Below are 19,843 nucleotides of genomic sequence, written 5' to 3' on the forward strand. Positions count from 1 at the left end.
TCAGTCGAAATGATCCCACGAGCTCGCCTCTGTGGCTATTTCTGACAGGTCAGTATTCGTAATCTATCGTGTTATGCAGTCTGAAGCAAATGAGAACGTGACCTGAGTTCAATGGAGAAAGAACTTGTCGATAGAGGTCGATTTATGTTCTGGAGTCGCGGCAGCGACTCGAGACAAGTACATTTACATGTGCTATAATGTCAGCGACGAGTCCCACGAGCTTCGCTCCCAGCTAGCATTTCGAACGTTTGTCGAACATCACCGAAAATTGTTTTCCGGAAGATTCGAAAGAAAGAGTCCAAATATGACAATTGTTGAATTGTATTTTCCCTACTGAAGTTTGAAATTTATATTTATTATTAATTTTCCTTCTCTTCAGATTTCGTGGCATTTGAAAATGACAGTTTTCCATTTTCAATGACTCACTGATCACTGGATCGTCCAGATTTTTCGATATTATATGCAGGAGTTTTCTATACAAAAGACAAACTCCATCAGTAACCACTGTTTTGGGGGTATCACGCAGTTGAGATCCCCCATTAGCAAAGATATATTGGGAAAAGGATCGTGCAAACGTTTCATCTTCAAACCTTCCTCGAAGATACAACTTCATTAATACTCCAGTATAACTCTGTCGTTGCTTCGTAGAACCCCATTACGTAGCCATTTACGTACCTGCATATTTTCGTATGCGTGAGTGTATTTCTCGTCAAACTCTTGCAGCATCACTCCATCGTCCAATTAGAAAGTTGGTGATAAGTTGAGGATCGCTAGAATTTATGGGCAACCTACGCCACCATATGGAAGGGTCTGGGAGCTCACTCAGTCGTATTTTTTTAGCCTGCTGCTCGAGCAGATTTTTCTCGACGTCGAGGAGTTGAGCAGAGAATGGAAGAGGTCAGCAGGAAAGTATTTGTTGTCGTTATTTTCTTTATTTTCTTTTATTCTACAATTTAGGAAAAACGAATGATTGTAGCATTTGAAATTTTTAGTGTTTATTACTATGAAACGTTACTGCATGGCGTGGGAGGGCGAAGATAAAACGTTCAAAGGCCCAATGTCAGGGTGAGAACAAATTTTGAAGTACGCTAGAGTGATAAGTGAGCTGCTGGGGACGGATGCTGGCGTGGAAAGGAAATGAGAAATGGGCTGAAGAAGCAACCAGAGGTTGAGAGACGTCGAGGCATTGAGAACGAATGTGGATCAAGGAAACAATGGTCGGTGAGGGATTAAAGAAAAAAAGTAAGAAAGGGGAAAAGTGAAAAGGGAAAGAGCTTGGAAAGAGGATCAGAGGAAACTAGAGGAGCGACTAAGTTTAGAATGTTACACATAAGAAGAGACGCTGCTTAACTGAATCGGGATAAGTAACAGATCAAGCAGCTCCTTGGAATCCTATCCCACAGAGTGACTGGATATTTCTGAAGTGCTCAATATTAGTTTCACGAAAACTCATCGAGATTGCAGTGCACAAAAAATTTTCATCGATTTACAGAATCTTCAGATTAATGGACCACCGAATTTCGTAGTTTTTAACTGAAAATTGTAAAAAAAAGTTTGGGAAAATTGAATTTTCAGTGACCCAAGCAATTACTTTTTCACATGCTCGAATACTTTCTTTCAGTTATGAATTCTACGAATTCCCACATTTTCAACATTACCTACGATGGTGTTGGCCTTGACCCAATTTTTCGTCTCTCAAGTGCCATAGACTCGCACCAAATGGGAAGAGCGACTCCGTGCGGAAGAGAATGTACATAAAAACAGAAACCCCAAGAGGGTTTATCGCACCCTCAAATTTTACATGATATCGATTTTCGCAGGAGCTCCCCTCGCGCAGCGTGCTGGGGAGACGAGCGCAGGCGTAGTTTTTCGGAGTATGGCGTCGTCCGAGATTCTCCGGGTTGCGTGGAACGGCAAAGCTCTCGTGTCTCTCCGATTCGAGGCAAGTTCTCAGTGTTTTTTTTTTTTTTTTCGTGGAAATAAACGACTGTAAAATGCGTCGATGGCACTGTTAACTAATCGCAGGAGACGTGATGCAAGAGAAAACGAGGAAATGGGCAACCGGAAGTGGACACGTACTGGTTGCGATGTTTCTCGTCGTTGCTTCAATCTCGGACTCCGCTGGTAAAAACCCATTTTTCTTCGTCATTATTATTATTATTATTATTATTTATTTTTGTCGTTCCTATTCATGCACTTTGACGTCTGACACGCATTGTTCGATGATACATTGATTCGTTCTCATTAATAATGCAAACAATCCTACATTCGAGTCGTTACACAATTTCAAGAGCTCGCTGTTTTATTATTTCTACGTTTATAGACTCATGTTTTTTGAGTGAAGTATTTCATTTGGAACTTTTCTCTTGGTTCCTAGTTTCGTTAATTTACTAACCTGCAAAATTGTCACATTCTTCAACTGCCACTGATTCCCAGGGCAGGAATTTATTCCTCTTTCGCACCTCGAAGAGAAAAAATTGATCAACAATTGTTCACAGCTGTTTATGTAAAATTATACTGTGACTTTTGAAGGTCAACTAATGTCGAAGGAACATCGAACCCACGCGGCTTCGGAACGCGCCAATGATCTCTGGTGCTATCAATGCAACACGATGGAGGATGAAGAGGGCTGCAAGACCTTGGAAGGCAATCATAGCTCTCTCATGACCAAGTGCAAAGACGATAAAAGGATTTGCATCGTGAGTTCGTCGATATTATTTTTAACATGGGAATTCATTTCCATCGTTTTTCATACTTAACCTCTCAGTCAGACACTTTGGACTATTTCGGACGAAATCTACCACCGTCGAATCAATGAACTTTTCGTAAGAACGTTCCTCAAGTTTCTGCTTTATTTTCATTTTAGGAAACCCCTAGTGGGCACTTGGAGGACGAGAAATTGGGGAATCGGTTTCTGTGTTTCTGTAGCGTACGAAATTCATTTCTATACTCAAGAAAAATCAAAATTTTGACCAAAATTCAAAAGTTTTATGTTTCGAGAAATTTCCGATCCTTTCCGACGAAAGTGTACGTTTGATCAACAATTCGTGGTGAAGGAAATATATTTTGTTGATTTAACGTAATTTCATTTTATTGGGAAATGTTTATTTGAGCCAGGAAATTGGAGGTTCGAATAAAACAAGTTCTCGTTGAGCTAACATTTTTCTTTAGCTTCGCCTCGGTTCGTGGACCCTTCCAGCATAATCTTGTGCTCAAAAAATTTGTTTTCCCGGTGTAGAATTAGGTTTCGTTCGAGTCTCGATGAACATAAATGACTAGCTATGAGTATTATTTGAAAGAATATTTATATCTTGAGCGCACTGTGAAGTTCGAGGATCATTATATATTTAACCGTTTCTCGAGCCCGAGTTAAGTTTTTCTTTCGATTTTATAGGTAAAGAGATTTTCGTTCACGACAAGTACGGAGAACTCGACGTCGGAGCCAAGGATGTGGGCACTGGAGCGAAATTGCACAAATAAATGTGAGCCCGGCTGCATCGTTATTGGAGAACGCACAAAATTATACGCTTGCACCGCATGCTGCGAAAAGTCTTTTTGCAACACGGGTAAAGGAACCGCCGCGGATTTAACCGGTAGAGAAATCGGTTTCTTCCTTGCCCTCATACTCCAGGTCGTTCTTACCATAACCCTGTACCCGACGTGACATCCTTAATAAATTCATGTTGTTATAATAATCGCAGGCGTTCTCTGTCGTCGTTCATTTCTCAAATGTAAATAAATATATGACAAGAGATTGTTGTTCGATTATTTCAAAAAACGATCCGGAGCGATACTATTTTAAACGAAATCTGAAATAACGTTTTCCCATGTCCGATCCTCGGTTGAGCAGCCAAGACCGCGTCGAACGAGAAAACCAACAAACATTTCTACGCTTTGGCAAAAAAGTCTCCTCGTCCAACGTTTCTCACACGATCCCTTGATAATTATAATCAGATTGACAATCCATTCAAAATTCATCACAAAAACTGCGATTAAACGATAATCAGAACTTTAATGAAGCGAACGTAATTCCTGTTCGTCTACATTCCAATGTAGACCGGCCAATTTCATTGAAGATCCAAAAGTGTATAAATATCTCGGTACGCCCAAAGTGATTTTTCATTCCACGTGACCACAGCCGGTGCACGAATCCACGACGCGAGGCGGATATACACGTGTACATCTGTCCACATATATACGTAGACACACAGACGTATCGGATCTATATAAAACATTTCCGCAGTGTTCCCCGAATACGTTTAACGAGTTCGAGGAGGTCGGGGTATTTCTCTCGCGCCCATATTCTCCGTTAGCACACCCGTTTCGTGGGCGAGGAGTAATCGTACTGTACTTCTCAGTACTATCCAAAGTATAGACTACGAAATGTTGCATATTTATCGAATCTATTCAATTATTCATGCCATTCAGACTATTAACTCGCGTTATTATCTCTCGTCGTTTAATTCAACGAAGATAAAAATTCATTTCATCTCCATTTTGCATTAACTTATCGACAACCATTGGATTTATCTGCTTCCCGAGCTCCTTACAACTCTAGAAAAAAGTGTTTTCATCTGTCGAAATAGTGTAATAACCGAAGCCCGAGTAACCGTTGCTCTCCGACAATGATTCTCCACGTAATAAAGAAAAATCCATCACTCATGTTTTTTCCATTTAAAATTCTTTCATCCCCGTGCCAGAAGCTCTCTGGTTCAAGTGTAAATCCGCGAGGGAAGCTGTGCGGTGATACGATATACATAATATGACGTTGATGAAACATGTTTTCTCGTATGTTTTGTCGCGCTGGCTGAGCAGAAGGAGAAGACGATGCTCTCGAGAATTCAGCTGTGTATATTGGTCCAGTATAGTGTAACACACTGTGTGCTTTAAACGTGGGTGCTGTTCTCGTCGCATAGCACTCGGACACAAAGCAGCCGTTATTTAGAAGCTGGCAGACGTGGCTTTTTCTTCTTCTTCTTCTTCTTCTTCTTCTTCTTCTTCTTCGCCTTCTTCTTCTTCCTCTTCTTCTTTGGACTGACTTGTCGACTCACGAGGCATGTCCCGAGTCTGTCCTCGATACATATATGTATACATGACACACACACACGTGTAGACTTGTATATACATTTATAAATATATATTACTATATAGGAGAAGAGGGCACTCGATCTCGGTCTCCCATGTGGCTGGCAGTTGCATTTGGTATGGCTGTCCCGACGCGTGCGGCGTCGGTTCAATTAAACGATGCACGTTAATTCAGTGTACGAACAACGCGAAGCTGACCGAGCCAAAATAAGCTTCACGGGCAACGTCAACAGATTTCTACCTGACGTTTCTTGATAGAAATTGTTGTTGTTGCCGCCGTTGTTGTTGTTGTTGTTGTTGTTGTTATTGTTGTTGGTTTACTTTGATTTGTGAAGAAAACTCGACGCATCGGTGCTGGCTCGATGTTTGCAAAGCGCTTTCGAAGATTATTGTTTTTTTCGGTTTTTTCGAATGGTTTATTCATCGTTTGTCAAACATAGGAATGGGAGATTATTCATGCTCGGAGAGCTACGAATCTGTCGATGTGAAGTGAAGAGACATTTTTCAACATGATTCTTTTACATTTTTATTACGAACTTTTAGTGATTTTAATAACACTAGTAACTAGTTCAATTAGCGAGGAATTTGCTAACGCGGAAACCCGGTGGACGCTCGTGCGCGAGTTCGTTGATCCTGTCATTGTTTCCCGTCATTACGAACGTCATAGAAGATCGACCATTTGGGACAATGATTTTGAGGATAATGATGAAAAATCGGTCGTCGTTCTCGTCGGTAATTGGAGCCTCGAAACATTCAGGAACGATCGTCTCGTCGTTTCGCCTAAATTCGAAGTTCATTGGGCCCGATCGACACACCGGAAGTCCACGGGTCACCAGTTTTTCCCGCCAAAACATTATTCCGAGTGTGACCCTCGCCAAGGTCGAGTCCTCGATTACGACGACTCAATCGTCGCTCTTACCATCTGCTCTGACGAGTTTTACGTCATGATTCGCCTCGAGGATCATCTCGTTTTTTATGTTCGACCCACTTCTGACGGTCGCCACGTTCTCGAACAGATGAAAATCCCCCCAGTTGAGCCTCTAAATTCTCGAGAATCTCTCAATCAACGAAATCCCAACGTCGATGGAGCATCGCTTGATCGCGATGTCGGTAATCTCATTGAAATACTGAAAAAACCAGGCACTTCAGTGACGAGTGCTGCGAAGAAAAAAAACCTCAGCGTTTCACCTCATTCTCGGAGCTCCGAGAGGAGAAATTCTTCGGCTCCAACCTCCCGAAAAAAACGAGCCGTTGGCGGTTGTCCCAGTAAAAGCTTTTACAATTTAACCGGCGACACCATCGCTCTCGAAGGCGATCCGATACCCATAAACGTGGAAGATCCAGGCAAAAATCCGGACACTGCCGGAGATGATTTCCCGAAAAACGAGCGCGAGGTTGAGATGAAAGACAGCGAAGAACACGTGGTGGATCAAGATGGCGAGAACGTGGGTTACTTTTACGATCGTACGTGGGAAAAAACTAAATTACCGAGTGAGTGAAATGAATTTTGATAAACCACAAAAAATGATGATTTGACCGTAGAATTGCGACGTTATTTCCTGTTAAATTAATCGTTTGCATTTTCATTTAAAAAATCGATTTTCGCGCTTACTCAAATGTCAGGGAAAAAAATTCAATCACATTTCCATGTGCAGGGAGAAAATTGATCGGTAAGACGTTGCCACCCCGATGGTTAGAGCTGGGAATAGCGATCGATTACTCCGTCATCAATTTCCATGGTCAACGAGTCCAGCAGTATGTTCTTGCTCTTTTGAATATTGTGAGTTTGATTACAGCATTTCTATTGAGTGCTCAAAACAATTGCTACAATCTTATGACCCCCGAACGATTTGCTTTTGAATTTTCTCATGGAATATTATTGGTCTCGAAGAATGCTCGAGTCGCCATTGAATCTTTCGTGTTGAAAGAGTCAAGTATAGGTTTTAATTCGTCGTCTTGCAACGTCCAGGTGAGCGCGATCTACAAGGACCCTTCATTGGATTCGAATCTGCGTCTGGTGATCGTGAGAATGATTTTTTATTCTGAGAAATCGGATGGCATGGTGAGACAGGGAAACGCGAGAAAGTCATTGGAAAACGTCAACAAGTGGAACAGAAAATTATTGTCATCCGCTGATGAAAATCATGACGTAGCGGTTTGGTTAACGAGATTGGATATCGGTGGGCCCTCGGGATACGCGCCAGTCGGAGGTGCCTGCGATCCTGCGCGATCCTGCGCCTTGAATCGTGACGAAGGACTGACCAGCGCCTTCATTATAGCTCATGAAGTTGCACATATGTTAGTTTTTATATTTAACGAAATGAATATTCTTCGATTGGCAATATTTATGATGCGGAGTTTAAAAATAATTATTGTAGTTTGGGGCTGACTCACGACGGTGACGAAACGGCGGGTAACACGTGCGGCGAAGAAGCTTTAATGGGGAGCGTGATGGCGCCGATGGTGGCCGCGACCTTCCATCGTTTCCACTGGTCGTCCTGTTCCCGAAAAGAATTTCATCGTCACATCAAGTGAGATTCGTCTCGATTTTCACCGTAACGTAAGAAGCTCGAGCCCCCACTATTTAAACGTTACAAACGTTAATTCAGCCTTTGATTTCAGACACTTTCAGTGTCTCGATAACAAACCGAGTGACGGTAATTCTACGCATCTGGGCAAGGAAACTGCTAGAGAAACTTTCACCATGGACGAACAGTGTCGAATGGAATTTGGCGAGGGGTACGAATCGAGATTATTTCAATCAACTTGTATTTATCACTAGGAAATCTAGGATCAAGACCCGGGATTCGGATCTCGAAGTTGCGTCTAGAAGAGCTCCGGAGAGCAAAGTGGCCTTTCATGTTTCTCTTCGATCTCCGGTTAACGAGATATGAGTCTATTTAGGCGTAGCCGACTCGGCGCCTCATCGAGCCACGTGCGATTTGCCAGCACTTTAAACTCAGTGGAAAGGGTCAAGCGTCGTTGTAGACTAAGAAAAGACATTCGTGCTGAGCTGTCACGATTTTTTTTCGCTCTCATTGATGATGCCACCAAAAGGAAATGATCTAAACGAGGGCTCTTTATCCCAGATTTTCGTGATCCAATCCCCTCCCTCTGAACACGGATGTGAATCTTGGAGAGGCGCGAGCGTGTGCGTGCGTGTGAATGTGCAATAGGGAAACTCTGTTAAAACTTTTCAGCTCGTTTGTCTATAGGCCAACTTGAAACAAATTTGCATTTCAAACGGCCCTTTCAGGTACGCCCTTTGCCGAAGTTTCGAACTGCCTGGACCATGCTCTCATTTGTGGTGTGGCCATACCAGTGTCAGTGAAGTTTGTAAAACTAAAAAGGGGCCTCCGCTGGAGGGCACGGTCTGTGGCAAAAATAAGGTACTTTTTTGTCCCTCCCTCCTCATAATCTCTGTTCTGCTGATGCAATCGTCAGTTTTTCAAGTAATTCATATTTTCAGTGGTGTATCAACGGTTATTGTGAATCCGTAGACCGAAAACGCTTCGGGTTCGATCGGCTGGTGAACAAGCCGCGTAACGGTGGCTGGAGCTCCTGGACAGCGTGGGGAAAATGCTCCAGGTCTTGTGGGGTCGGCGTACGCTTTCGTTTTCGTCAATGCAACGAGCCTACGTGAGCATAAAACGACACGTATAATCGAGATATATAAAAAATCGTATTTACAAAAGCAGGGAAAACGAGCCGGATTTTTGCCGCCTTTCTCACCCGCGACTCCATTCCACTGATCCAAATTCTTGTGCTACTTTAGCCCAGCACACGGAGGAAGATATTGCGAAGGCAATAGCGAAGATTACACGACGTGCGAACTGGCGAACTGTTCCACTCACGTCGATCTGCGACAACAGCAGTGCCTCAGGCTCCCCGTTCTCGTTCGCTTAGAAGAAACTTCGCCAAAATTCTCCATGACTTGGCTCCCCCACGAACCCCATGAAAATCATCTCAAATGTCGCATTTCCTGCAGATCTGCCGAAACTGGCGAGATCTTTCTTAGCCAGGAGTCCCTCACCGATGGCACGCCGTGCTCTTATGGTGCGACCGACATTTGTGTTCAGGTTCGTCGTTTTTTTCATTACCATCGCGAAACTTTCATCTTAAAACTCATTCGAACGACTGGGCAATCCGAAACGTTGATTTTTGGGCAAAACTGGTTTTTTTTTTCAAATTAAATGTCGATTTTTTTGTCATTCTTACTGGCTTTGCTCCTCGACTGGAAAAAAATTGTAGAATCACAATAAATAATAAAGAGAGATGAGCAAGGACCGAATCGAACACGCGTTCGTCCCACTGAATTCATTTATTTTTCTTTCATTTTCGAGGCTAAAACAGACCGTTTGTTTTCAGGGCACGTGTCGCCGAATGGGATGCGACAAAATTTTCAATTCCGAGACGAAAATGGATTCCTGTGGCGTATGCAACGGAGATGATACGACGTGCTCGAAGCTCGTCAACAAGTTTAACCGGAAAATTCGTCGAGGTTCGTTCAAACAAAAAGAGCATGGCGAAGTTAGCATAACAACGCGTGTATACAATACTTTTTTATTACTCTACAAGTTTTTTAATGTTTCTCATTATTTTTCTCCTTTTCTTGAAAGTCCAGAGGGAAGCTTAGAGAAAAAAATTTCTTTCTCTGTTAAAAAAATCCGAAAAATCGCATTTCCCCGGGTGCCAAGTAACGAAAATTTTGTTTTTTTAACGAAAAAGCGTCGACACATAATTTCCAGGCTTCGAAATCGCCTGGATCTGTTCGCAGATCCAGGCGATACCCCAAAAGTTTTCGTGTTAAACATTTTTTAAACTATCGAACGAATTTTTCAAACGTGACGTTATTCCACAAATGATCGGCAATGTTTTTTTAACGAATTTCGACCACTCTCGACAGCGACCAGGGCTGGACGTTCTCCCGTTTATCGAGAAATCCTTCGCGTATATTTGTAACATCGTAAGATGAACATTTCCGTTAGAGCAAAAGTTTTGTCATCGTATCACGATTCTCGGTATAGTGCAAACTCGATGTGATGACATCAACCGAATCTCAGAGTGCTGACGGCGACAACTTCGTGATCAAGCGTGAGAGGCCAAGTTTCATATTGCCAAGTGGAGGCGACCGAGCAGCTTGACATATGAAATTCCAATATATTGAACCGGCGAATTCTCAAGATAACTTTCTGCTGTATACAGCATCACGAAATTCCAAACACCCATGAATTCTTTATGAGTTGAAACTCGCATACAAGTGAATTCTGCCTTAACGGGCTTCATAGATTTTCACCGAAAATAAAAATCGGTCTCGTATATTTCGGTTCGAAAAAATGGCTGATGTTTAACGACTTATCGAATGCTTCTAAAAACCCAAAATTCGTCTTAACTTGATTGAGATCATTTTTAATCAAAAATCAAGTTATAATGACGCGCGAATTATTGATAAATAATTAAAACTTTTTATAGAAGTTTAGTTAATGTTAATATAAACGTAACTATGGAAAATGAGCGTTCTTTCTCAAGGCGAATGAATTCATCGAATTTTTCGTTATCAGGTATGACGAGGGTCGCAATAGTTCCGCGAGGTTCTTACAACGTGAGTGTGAACGTGACGATGGCGGCTCAATCTTCTCTGGCTCATGAGAACCTGACATTTACGATCCGCGATCGTAGGAGACGTAGAAACGATTTAGTCGAATTCGATTCCTCGGGATTGGGTCAGATATCGATAGTCGAGGGTGCAGCATTCCGATCACGGAGGTTCGGAGATGCTTACGAGATTTGGACGAGGGGACCGGTGCTCGCTGAAATAGTCATATCAGTAAGAAATACTGAACTCTTTAAACTCCGAAACCAATCGAAAGAAAGATTAATTGGGAGTTTGTGTGAACTTTGCAGCTCGCTGTGCCGGAAGCTTCGGTCAAAAGCGGCGTAACTATTTCCGTCGTATCTCGATATATCGTCAACCGCAAAGATTCCATCAAAAAAACAAAGTACTCGTGGCTATTCGGGGGCTGGAGTGCCTGCTCGGCCCACTGCGGGGGAGGAACTCGCCACAAAATGATCGCTTGCAAGGACGATGAAACTGGGAAAACAGTGAATCGGAGGAAGTGTTCGTTGTTGATGAAACCGATGAGGCAGGTCGAGAAGTGCAATAATTTTGGGTGAGACAGTCCCTTTCAGTCTGTTACGAGTTGAAACATGAAAACCAGAAAAAGGCTTGAAAATTAGAAATGTTTTTAGCAAAGTCCGAGCTCCCATACATTTGTTCATAATTGCATTCGAAAATTTGTAAAATTGATGGAAACTCGACATTTTGATTGGCAAATAAATGTTTCCAACTAATTTGACTGTCTTTTTGCAAAGCTGCCAAGTCAAATGGATCCCAGGACTCTGGCAAGAATGTTCCGCAACGTGTGGTACCCAAGGGATTCAGCATCGAGATTTATTCTGTGTGAATACTTCTTTCGTCGATAAAAATGTGACGAACGAGAACGAATTGACGGTGTACAAAATAATGGTATCTCCGATGCGATGTAAAGGAGAGCGCCGACCACAGACGAAGCGTGAGTGCAACAGGATAGCTTGTCCCGGAAATTGGATATTTAACGACTGGTCGTCGTCGAGGAATCCTACATTCGCGAATAAAATCATAGCCAGAACGTGATTGCTTTTCGTCGTAGCGGTTAGAAAATTTCTTTTTTTTCGTTTTCTTTTTTTTTTTTCAAAATATCTGTTAAACGAGATATATTTTATTACGAATATATATTTTATGATATCGATTTTTCTACGACTCGATGGTTTGTTAAAAATATCTGAGATTTATCAAAATCATAGAGAAAGTGATTTTGACGTTGATAAATTATTGAAGTTTCAAAAGTCCGTTGCAACGCAATTTCTCATCCCTCGGGCATTCAATCTGCGAAACAAACTCCCGAGAATCCAAAAAATTCGACAAACTTTCTCTTATTTTACGAGCTATACAGTCCAGTCGATTGGAAATAATTGCTTTTGTATTCCATAGTATAAATACGTATAAATATTTAAAAATCTAACGGATATTTAACTTAAAAGTATGATAAATTTGAATGTTCGGAAACGACGCTCTAGACTTTCTACGAACACGGAGGCAGTTCGAACTGGAGATTTATCTTGCAGCAATAGTAATTATGGAACTACTGCCATCATCACCGATGATAGAATTACGAATTTTCATGAGAACGAATAAAAATCTTTTGCATAGAACGGAAGAATTTGGCTTATTTTCATAGAATTTTTCATTTAGCTTAACAGAAAAGAAACAAAAACAGATTTTTCCATTGGTTCCTATCGCAGTAAGTTTATTTTCCAGTTTCGATGCTCCAATACTTAATATAACAGACTCTATTTAACTTTTGTGCATCTGTATATATTTCACACGTGTTGTCACGTCTTCTGACACTCATGACCCCCCCTTAATTATTCTCCTGGTCATAGATCATTTTACAATAAAACATAATTTCATGTGAGCATTTGCCTTGAATTTATGACCCATTCTTCAAGTCGAAGTTCGACATATCAACTGCTGATTGGCCCAAGGATTTCGAAAATTGCTGCCCAAACGAGTATGCGTAAAATCAACAACGACCGAATGAATCCTAATGAAAATCGTGAACGGTAGGGTTGAGATTATTCAAAAAAACACTACGAATCAAGGACCTACCGAGGGTCTAGTTTCAAATGTTAAGCACGGATGTCGCCACCGTCGTTTTCGTCGATAAACAAAAAAGATTAAGACTACATGGGATAATTGTCCCAAAGTCACTAATTTTTGTTATATTTTTTCAATTATAAAAAAAAAAAAAACGAAAAAAAAAAGATTCGACGACAGAGATTCTCAACTTTGTTGACAATCGAGTGCAGGACTTAGTTTTGTGCGAAAGAGCAAATAGTAATAGACTAGGTTTTATTTGTATCTGATGTGTACAATGCATGGTGACAACGTTAGTGTTAAAATAACTCGATACATCATAATAATAACTATAATAATGACATTATTAATAATAATAATAACGAAGATAAACGAGTATAACAATACGAAAAATATCGTAAATCAGCGATTATTTTTTGAACATTTGATTTTTCATATTAAGTGAATCGACGAGTGACTGCTTGCGGTGCACGAATTAACCGAGAAGCTCGAGCTCGAATAAACGGTGAATCCTGAAATGAATAAACTCAATATTTCATTCGTATTTTCTATGAATTTCGTTTTGATATCTGAGTTAGGGTATTATAATTTCGGGAAGTGAAGTGATATTTTTCGGATATGCAATGTTAGGGCTCCTGATTACCGCACGCAGATACACATGTTTCGCATTATTTTGTATTACATTCATAACAATCAATGATGTTTTAGCTTATTAGTATTGTCAGTTCAAATCACGGTACACAAAGGATCGAGTGAAGATTTTATCGACCGAGCCTCGCGTTTCAGTGGAAGCGTAAAAACTTTATTAATCGTTGACGCAATGTCCCGAGAGTTCGCTTATCTTTATTACTGTTTTAAAACTGTGGACCATTCGTGCATGTGATTTTATACGATTAAAATCTCATGTCGATTTGAGATACGAGCTTTCGTTATAGAGTTCTAACTCGTGGTATATATTTGTATATTATTTATATATATTTGAAATATTTGATCATTCTTCAATGCAGTATAATAATACGTACGATATAAGACATATTTCGATCTAGATACAAAGAATGTTTTATAAAAATACGAATTTGGAACGACTACAATAAACACACGGCGGATTAGATTCGTTTTAATTTCTTTCGTTTGTTCCATTCGAGTCGCGGATTCTAGTGGATGATAAAACGATTTGCAAGAACACGAAAAAAATGGATACGCGTGTACCGGAGTTTTGAGCTTCCCGGGATTACGTCATTAATATATTTGAATTACGTAAAAAAAAACGGAGCTAAAGTAGATTTGGTTTATGCTGGTAACAAGAGGTTTCGGGGCTTTTTCCTTCTTCCTTTTTTCCGTCCATCTTAATGTTTCATATTTAATTACACAATCGCTCGTTACGAAAGTTTCTGTGTATTGTCCGTGATAGCGTGTACCTTCGCGCGCATTGCATCTCGTCGAACTATGTAAGAACCTCCGGCGATTGAGATACCGCAGGCCAATTAATTACTATAAAATGATTACGATCGGAGTCGCAGCCTCGAGGAAAAACGAAAATTGAGTGTGAAAATCCTCCGGAATATTCGTCCATTTTCTCACTGAGTTTCCAAACTTTTTTCTCATTTGGTGAACTCATTTATTCGACGAATAACTATTTTTGTCAATAAAACTCGCAATCATTGAAACGAATGTCATAAAATGAGTGACTTCGCCATGGAAGATTTGCTAATTCGTGTTATAAAAGAAATTTCGTTATTTTCACATTAAATTTCATTCCTCGAGACTAACATACATTTATTGTACGAGATTTTACCACTCTAAAAACAACAATAAATTATTAAACGTTATTGTACACTACTTACACGTTTAAAGCCTAAGCGTACAGTTTACAATTTATTCGTTTATTCGTTTTATATATTTGGTGTGTTCGCTACAAGTTACAAATATCAAGCCATTTCTTTCAAAGAGGCTTGAACTATACTTCGAATCGATAAAATTTTCTTTTTTTATTATTATTGTCAATACGATTGGACGTTCTTGGTTCACTCGCGTGTTGACCATTGTGGTAAGAGAATGGAAATTAGTGAAGAAGAGGGTAAACAAATGGATAACGAACAGAAGACAAATAATAACGATTTGGCTATGAAATTGGGGATTGAAAAATCGAGACGATTGTTGAATATCGAGTTGATCGATATTCGCGATTAGTTTACTTTGGTTAAACCGAGTTCATACGTTTTCATTCCATTCCTTTCTCATTTGCATTATAATCGCAAAGTTTCGGTCCAGAACTCAACAATGCGTCTGGGATCCGGTTCGTTCGTTTCAGTGTCAAATTTTTTCAGTTTTTCCCACACAGCGTGACAACGATGAACGATCAATGGTGCAACGGCACGTGTGTCAGTAAGGAGAGAAAAACAAACGACGAAATTTCGTAATTTCTAGAGGAAACTTCGATTAGCGATAAAACGAGAATGAAAAATCATCGGACTCAAAGAACTTTGGGAAATTTAGACTTTTCTCACAAGCGTTCGACGTAATTGCCGGGAAAAGTGCCGAAATAGCCGGTTCTTTGGCTCGAGCCGACGTACCAACCGTCGTCACATTTCTCCATAACGTAAACAGTGTCGCCTTCTTTGAGTTCAAGCTCGTCCTCGTTTTGTGGCCTGTAATTATACAGGGCTCGATAAGGTATCGTCTCGGAGTGCGTGTCAATGTGCAGAGTCTCGTTCACGGGTGCAACGTGTAATTTGTTGCCTCCCATGCGTGGCTGCAATCAAACATAAAGGAGCAATGAAATGCGGGGCGTCAGTAAGAAAGAGCTTCGACGACAAAAAATCGTGTCACTGGAGTAGCGATCAGCCAGAGAACCAACGATTATGTTGTTTCAAGGACATTTGACTGGTACTTTTCGTCAGTTGCCTATCCAACCTCGAGCTATTAAGTCGTTTCGATTCATTTCCAAGGTCAAATTCACCAGAGATCGGAATTCTAGTAATTTTCAATTGGAACTATAATCGTCCTTGAAAATCACATTCGACGTTGAATTCGACGCTAGATCGCGTGATCACTTCACGTACTACGTACACTTACCAGTGAGTTATAATGGGGCTGAGTTGTGCTTGTGTTGACTGGCATCGTCGGTGTGTAATGATGGGGTCCCATGCTCATTTTTCCACCTGATGTACCATTCGATAAAAGGCTGTGAGCTGCTGGGGACGCGACTGGTTTGCTGCTCTGGAGCACCGGAGTTTCTGGAAGGAAATCACATTTTTATATTTAATTGTCTCTTTGCAGATTTTCGTAACGTTTTTTTCGTATTTTCCCAATTCTATTTATGGCTGCACGTTACTTTGGAATTTTTCTACGTTCGATTTATTAATATTCATGGGATCAGCTCGCTCCATCATTTCGTTTAATGCCAGTCTGATCAACGAACGATCCAAAGCCACTAATTGCTATTCACCTGATCTGTGACCTGGCTCGGCCATCACTTCCACGTACGAGACCGGGAATATTCCCTTCCGATTACCAATTCGACCCTCGTACCAATTCTCGTCAACTCTTCTCGTTATGACTACCAGTTCACCTGGAAACATTAATTTTAAGCTCGTAAAGATTTAATGCAGCTCGCCGTTGTTACGATGACCTTAAGCCTCATTCGAATATTCGTCTGAGGCTTAAAAAACTAATGGGCGAAACTATCAATTTTTCGAATAAATTTTCGCTATTCGAATAAAGTACCGTCGTGAATAATAACGATCGTAAATTTGTGTGAAACTCACCTTTCGCTAGTGACAATTCGAGATTGGTTTGCGCAACGAAATTGAACTTTGCTCGAGCCTGACCCTCGTAGGGTTTTTTAGGCGTCGTTCTCGTCCCATCGTACGGTAAAATCTACAAAAATAGTTAGAATAATAAGTAAGATAATTAGAAAAAATTCATAGCTGAGAGTGAAGGCAAAAATGATGAAAAATAAAAAAAATTGAGCAACGAAAGAAACAGAATTTCAAGGAAATCGAACTTTTTAAGGAGTAGCAAATGTGAAATTCGCAATCACTGAAATAAAATTGAAAAAAACAAACAAAAGGCCTGTCGATGCTCGTAAAAATGATAAGAAACGAGAAAATATTGTCGACAACGAGCTCAAAAAAGTATCGTTGAATATTAACGACCGAAAATATCTCGTTTCGTTGGTTTTATTCGTACGGATTATTACCTCGACATAATTGAATGGGAAAAGGCCAATCATCGCGTTGTGTTCGCCCTCGTACCAGTTCTTGTCGACCTGTCGACGAACAAAGATCAAATCACCACGTCGAAATGTCAGTTCCCTGGAGGACTGACCGACGAAATTGTACAGGGCTCGTGCAACGAGACGAGGCTCCGGTGTCGGTTCCTGGGATCTGCTCCTGTAGCTGAGATCGTCCACGAAGTCGTCATACCGGTTGAGCGGTATGGGAGACTTTTGCGAGGGTCTGATGAAACAAATTTTTTAGAGAGACCTTCGTTCCAGTTGAAAAAAAATTCCGATCGATGATGAAAATCGATTATCGAATCAAAATTGTTCACAGAACTTTTGGCTTTCGTTTATCACATTTTGCCTTCGATCTATCCCTTCGATATTTCTTCGAATCGATTCGAGTGTGGGGTTGGATGGTTTGAACTTACACAAAATTGTCCGTATGACGACGGGAATCGATGTCGTGCAATTCCTGAAGATACTTTCGACGTCGTTCTTCCTGATAAACTCGTCGCATATTTTCGGCGCTCCTACGAGCCAATTCTTCCTCGCTCAGTATCTCCTTTGCCTCGTGACGAACCGGGGAACGATAGTGTATCGTCACCTCACCTTCCACATATCGTCTCGGCGATTCTGTACCACATAAATCATTTCAATACTCGTCCCTTACGATCTTCGATGAGAATAAATAACCAAGGTCCTTTGAAAATCGATTCATTGGCCACAGAAACGTTTCTGAACGGTCAAACTTCGTGTTATTATTTATTTTATTCGTGGGGATAAAAACCGAAGGTTGGAAGATTCGAGAACACATTTTTTTCGTAGCTGTGCCACTGCGGGCATTTGAGCTCTTTTGGAGAGGATCGTTTTACTTATAAATGGAGCCTTGACCACTTTATTCGCGTTATAATAACTAGGAGAAAATCATTTCTGTCGTACAAACGAATAAACAAAGCTAACAGAAACAATCACTTGTTTGTGGAATTATTTCGATCCACGTAGAAAGTTTCATCGAATAATCAGGAGAGATTCATTCCCATCGTCATATTAAAGAATACGATCGCTGAACTCGTTAAAAACGTTGCCTTTCTTACAAAATCATTTTCCTCGTTATTTTCGTCTCCGTAATTTCTGGAGCAGCGAATTTCGGGATCGACGACATTGCTATATACATAAGGAATAGAGCAGCAGCTGGTGAAGCAATTCGACGTGCGCCGGCTGCCGACGAGCGAGAATTAGTATTAATTAATTGAAACGCCTCTCATGTCGTTAAAGTTATTTGTTGAATGACGTGCACTACAGAAAATGCCACTGTTGAGTAACGCCCTGGTGAATCTGACGTTCGATTTCAATATCGATCGGTTGCCCGAAAATAAAACGCACCTGGCTCATTCAGTAATTTTTGTTTACTCGATAACAATTAATAGTTTTGACAGCAGATGATTGTTCGATTCTGATTTTGGAAAGTCAGGTATTCGTTTAAATTTTAACACGAGAAACATTCAAAATGAACACTAAATACAAAAAAGCAAGAGGCAAAGGCCCGAGCAGAATGCGCTCGATGGATCGCATCGTTTTTCGATAGATTTTTTCAAGAGGAAAGCTGTAACGACGACCACTGGCAGGAACACGGAAATATTCGGGTAAAATCTCTCTCCGTAGACTGAATAATGAGAAAAAATTGGATCGCACGGCAGCTTAACCCACTTCGGGAATGGAACGATACACGATACGCGAGTTCGAGCCGTTAACGTACTTAACGCTGTGGGGATTCTCGCGGAGCGTGTAACTTTGACGATTCAGTGAAAATAAAAAAGTACTTAATTACATTTGTTTAGTGCTGACGACAGTTTCCTTGTTTTCGTGCGAAATTTCCAATCAATTTTCTCCCCTTAACATTTTTCGAAGAAAAATTGGATTTGCAGTCACTCGTACTCTAAACGTCTTCAAATTCGGACGAAATCCTCCTTTGCATAATCGATTTCGACGTAAAATCCTCGCTTCTGGGCTTATTGTACGAGTTCATAACGAATAAAAATAAATTTGAGTGACTCATTTACCGTTTGTGAAAATGTATTTATAAGTAACAACATTTCAGTTCACGCTCACGGTTCCATTGCGCAATACATTGTATTCCATTGCATAATTATATGCATTGACTCGCGGTCTTTGGTTTTATATTACGAATACGAATTGCATCACTCTTATGAATAAGGCAAGTGAGACGAGACGGAAATGCAGGAAATTGTCTGGTCCGAAAGCTACAGTTGCAAGCATTTATAAACGCAAGGCGGAGATTGATTTTGGAACGATTTTTTAGAGATCAGGGTACGAAAACGAATTTTTAAACTTTTCGAAAAAATAACGATACTGTTTTTTAAGTTTCTACGTTCATTGAAAATGTGATTAATCAGTCTTTCAATTTCCCGTTTTTATCGCCGTTTTTTTCAATTTAAATTTTCCAAGAACAATAAAAAAATGATTGTCAATTACCAGAGCTCGAAATTCCGAACGGGCGTTTTTTGTTTTTTGTTTTTTCAAATCGTTGTGATAATTTTCGCTAATTATTTTCACCCTTCGACGTTCACAAGTACGAGATTGAAAGTCCTTGGACAATAGAGTATCAATGGAACGTCATTAATTTCCATCACGCGATAGAGTGAAAGGTCCGATCGATCGCGTGGTCAGCGAGTTACTGAAGCGACTGTGGAAACTTTCGTGACGTACGGTCCATAGCAAAATGTCGTTCAGCGACGATTTTGCGCGGGCGCGATAAAACTCACAGCTGTGACGTACATTTTGTTAGTGCTTTCATCGAAATATTTTTATTTGTATTT

The 19,843-nt window shown here is 40.6% G+C and overlaps 3 protein-coding genes across 8 annotated transcripts in view; 2 read left to right on the forward strand and 1 right to left on the reverse strand.

Moving 5' to 3' along the window:
* Positions 1-1,679: 1,679 nt before the first annotated feature.
* Positions 1,680-3,752, forward strand: LOC122408798 (uncharacterized). Its single transcript, XM_043415835.1, has 5 exons — positions 1,680-1,750; positions 1,821-1,942; positions 2,026-2,124; positions 2,533-2,699; positions 3,395-3,752. Coding segments are annotated over exons 1-5 (660 nt in total). The 5' UTR covers positions 1,680-1,748; the 3' UTR covers positions 3,665-3,752.
* Positions 3,753-5,218: 1,466 nt separating this feature from the next.
* LOC122410062 (A disintegrin and metalloproteinase with thrombospondin motifs 2-like) lies at positions 5,219-12,599 on the forward strand. The gene is made up of 12 exons (XM_043418081.1): positions 5,219-6,576; positions 6,741-6,865; positions 7,055-7,383; positions 7,464-7,616; positions 7,708-7,824; positions 8,342-8,474; positions 8,555-8,724; positions 8,861-9,164; positions 9,454-9,586; positions 10,647-10,912; positions 10,990-11,255; positions 11,458-12,599. Exons 1-12 carry the CDS (start codon positions 5,595-5,597, stop codon positions 11,756-11,758), a joined length of 3,279 nt encoding a protein of 1,092 aa, XP_043274016.1. The 5' UTR covers positions 5,219-5,594; the 3' UTR covers positions 11,759-12,599.
* Positions 12,600-13,019: 420 nt separating this feature from the next.
* The window catches only part of CAP (Cbl-associated protein), a 49,974-nt gene continuing 43,150 nt past the window's right edge, over positions 13,020-19,843 (reverse strand). For all 6 annotated transcript variants that reach the window (XM_043418079.1, XM_043418074.1, XM_043418075.1 and 3 more), the window contains 7 exons: positions 17,435-17,639; positions 16,983-17,241; positions 16,549-16,660; positions 16,230-16,352; positions 15,857-16,017; positions 15,289-15,533; positions 13,020-13,293 (listed from right to left, as the gene is read on the reverse strand). In XM_043418079.1, the coding sequence (XP_043274014.1) occupies positions 13,257-13,293; positions 15,289-15,533; positions 15,857-16,017; positions 16,230-16,352; positions 16,549-16,660; positions 16,983-17,241; positions 17,435-17,639 (1,142 nt within the window). In that variant the 3' untranslated portion in view covers positions 13,020-13,256. The remainder of the gene's footprint in view (positions 13,294-15,288; positions 15,534-15,856; positions 16,018-16,229; positions 16,353-16,548; positions 16,661-16,982; positions 17,242-17,434; positions 17,640-19,843) is intronic.

The sequence above is a fragment of the Venturia canescens genome, chromosome 4, assembly GCF_019457755.1.
Source record: "Venturia canescens isolate UGA chromosome 4, ASM1945775v1, whole genome shotgun sequence".
NCBI lineage: Eukaryota > Metazoa > Arthropoda > Insecta > Hymenoptera > Ichneumonidae > Venturia > Venturia canescens.

Excerpts from the sequence above, each read along its gene's own strand:
- LOC122408798 (XM_043415835.1), top strand. Across the intron at positions 2,125-2,532 it reads TTCAATCTCGGACTCCGCTG|GTCAACTAATGTCGAAGGAA; the intron begins GTAAAAACCCAT and ends TGACTTTTGAAG. Across the intron at positions 2,700-3,394 it reads ACGATAAAAGGATTTGCATC|GTAAAGAGATTTTCGTTCAC; the intron begins GTGAGTTCGTCG and ends TCGATTTTATAG.
- LOC122410062 (XM_043418081.1), top strand. The coding sequence starts at position 5,595 with ATGATTCTTTTACATTTTTATTACGAACTTTTAGTGATTTTAATAACA. Across the intron at positions 7,384-7,463 it reads GCTCATGAAGTTGCACATAT|TTTGGGGCTGACTCACGACG; the intron begins GTTAGTTTTTAT and ends TAATTATTGTAG. Across the intron at positions 8,725-8,860 it reads CGTCAATGCAACGAGCCTAC|CCCAGCACACGGAGGAAGAT; the intron begins GTGAGCATAAAA and ends GTGCTACTTTAG.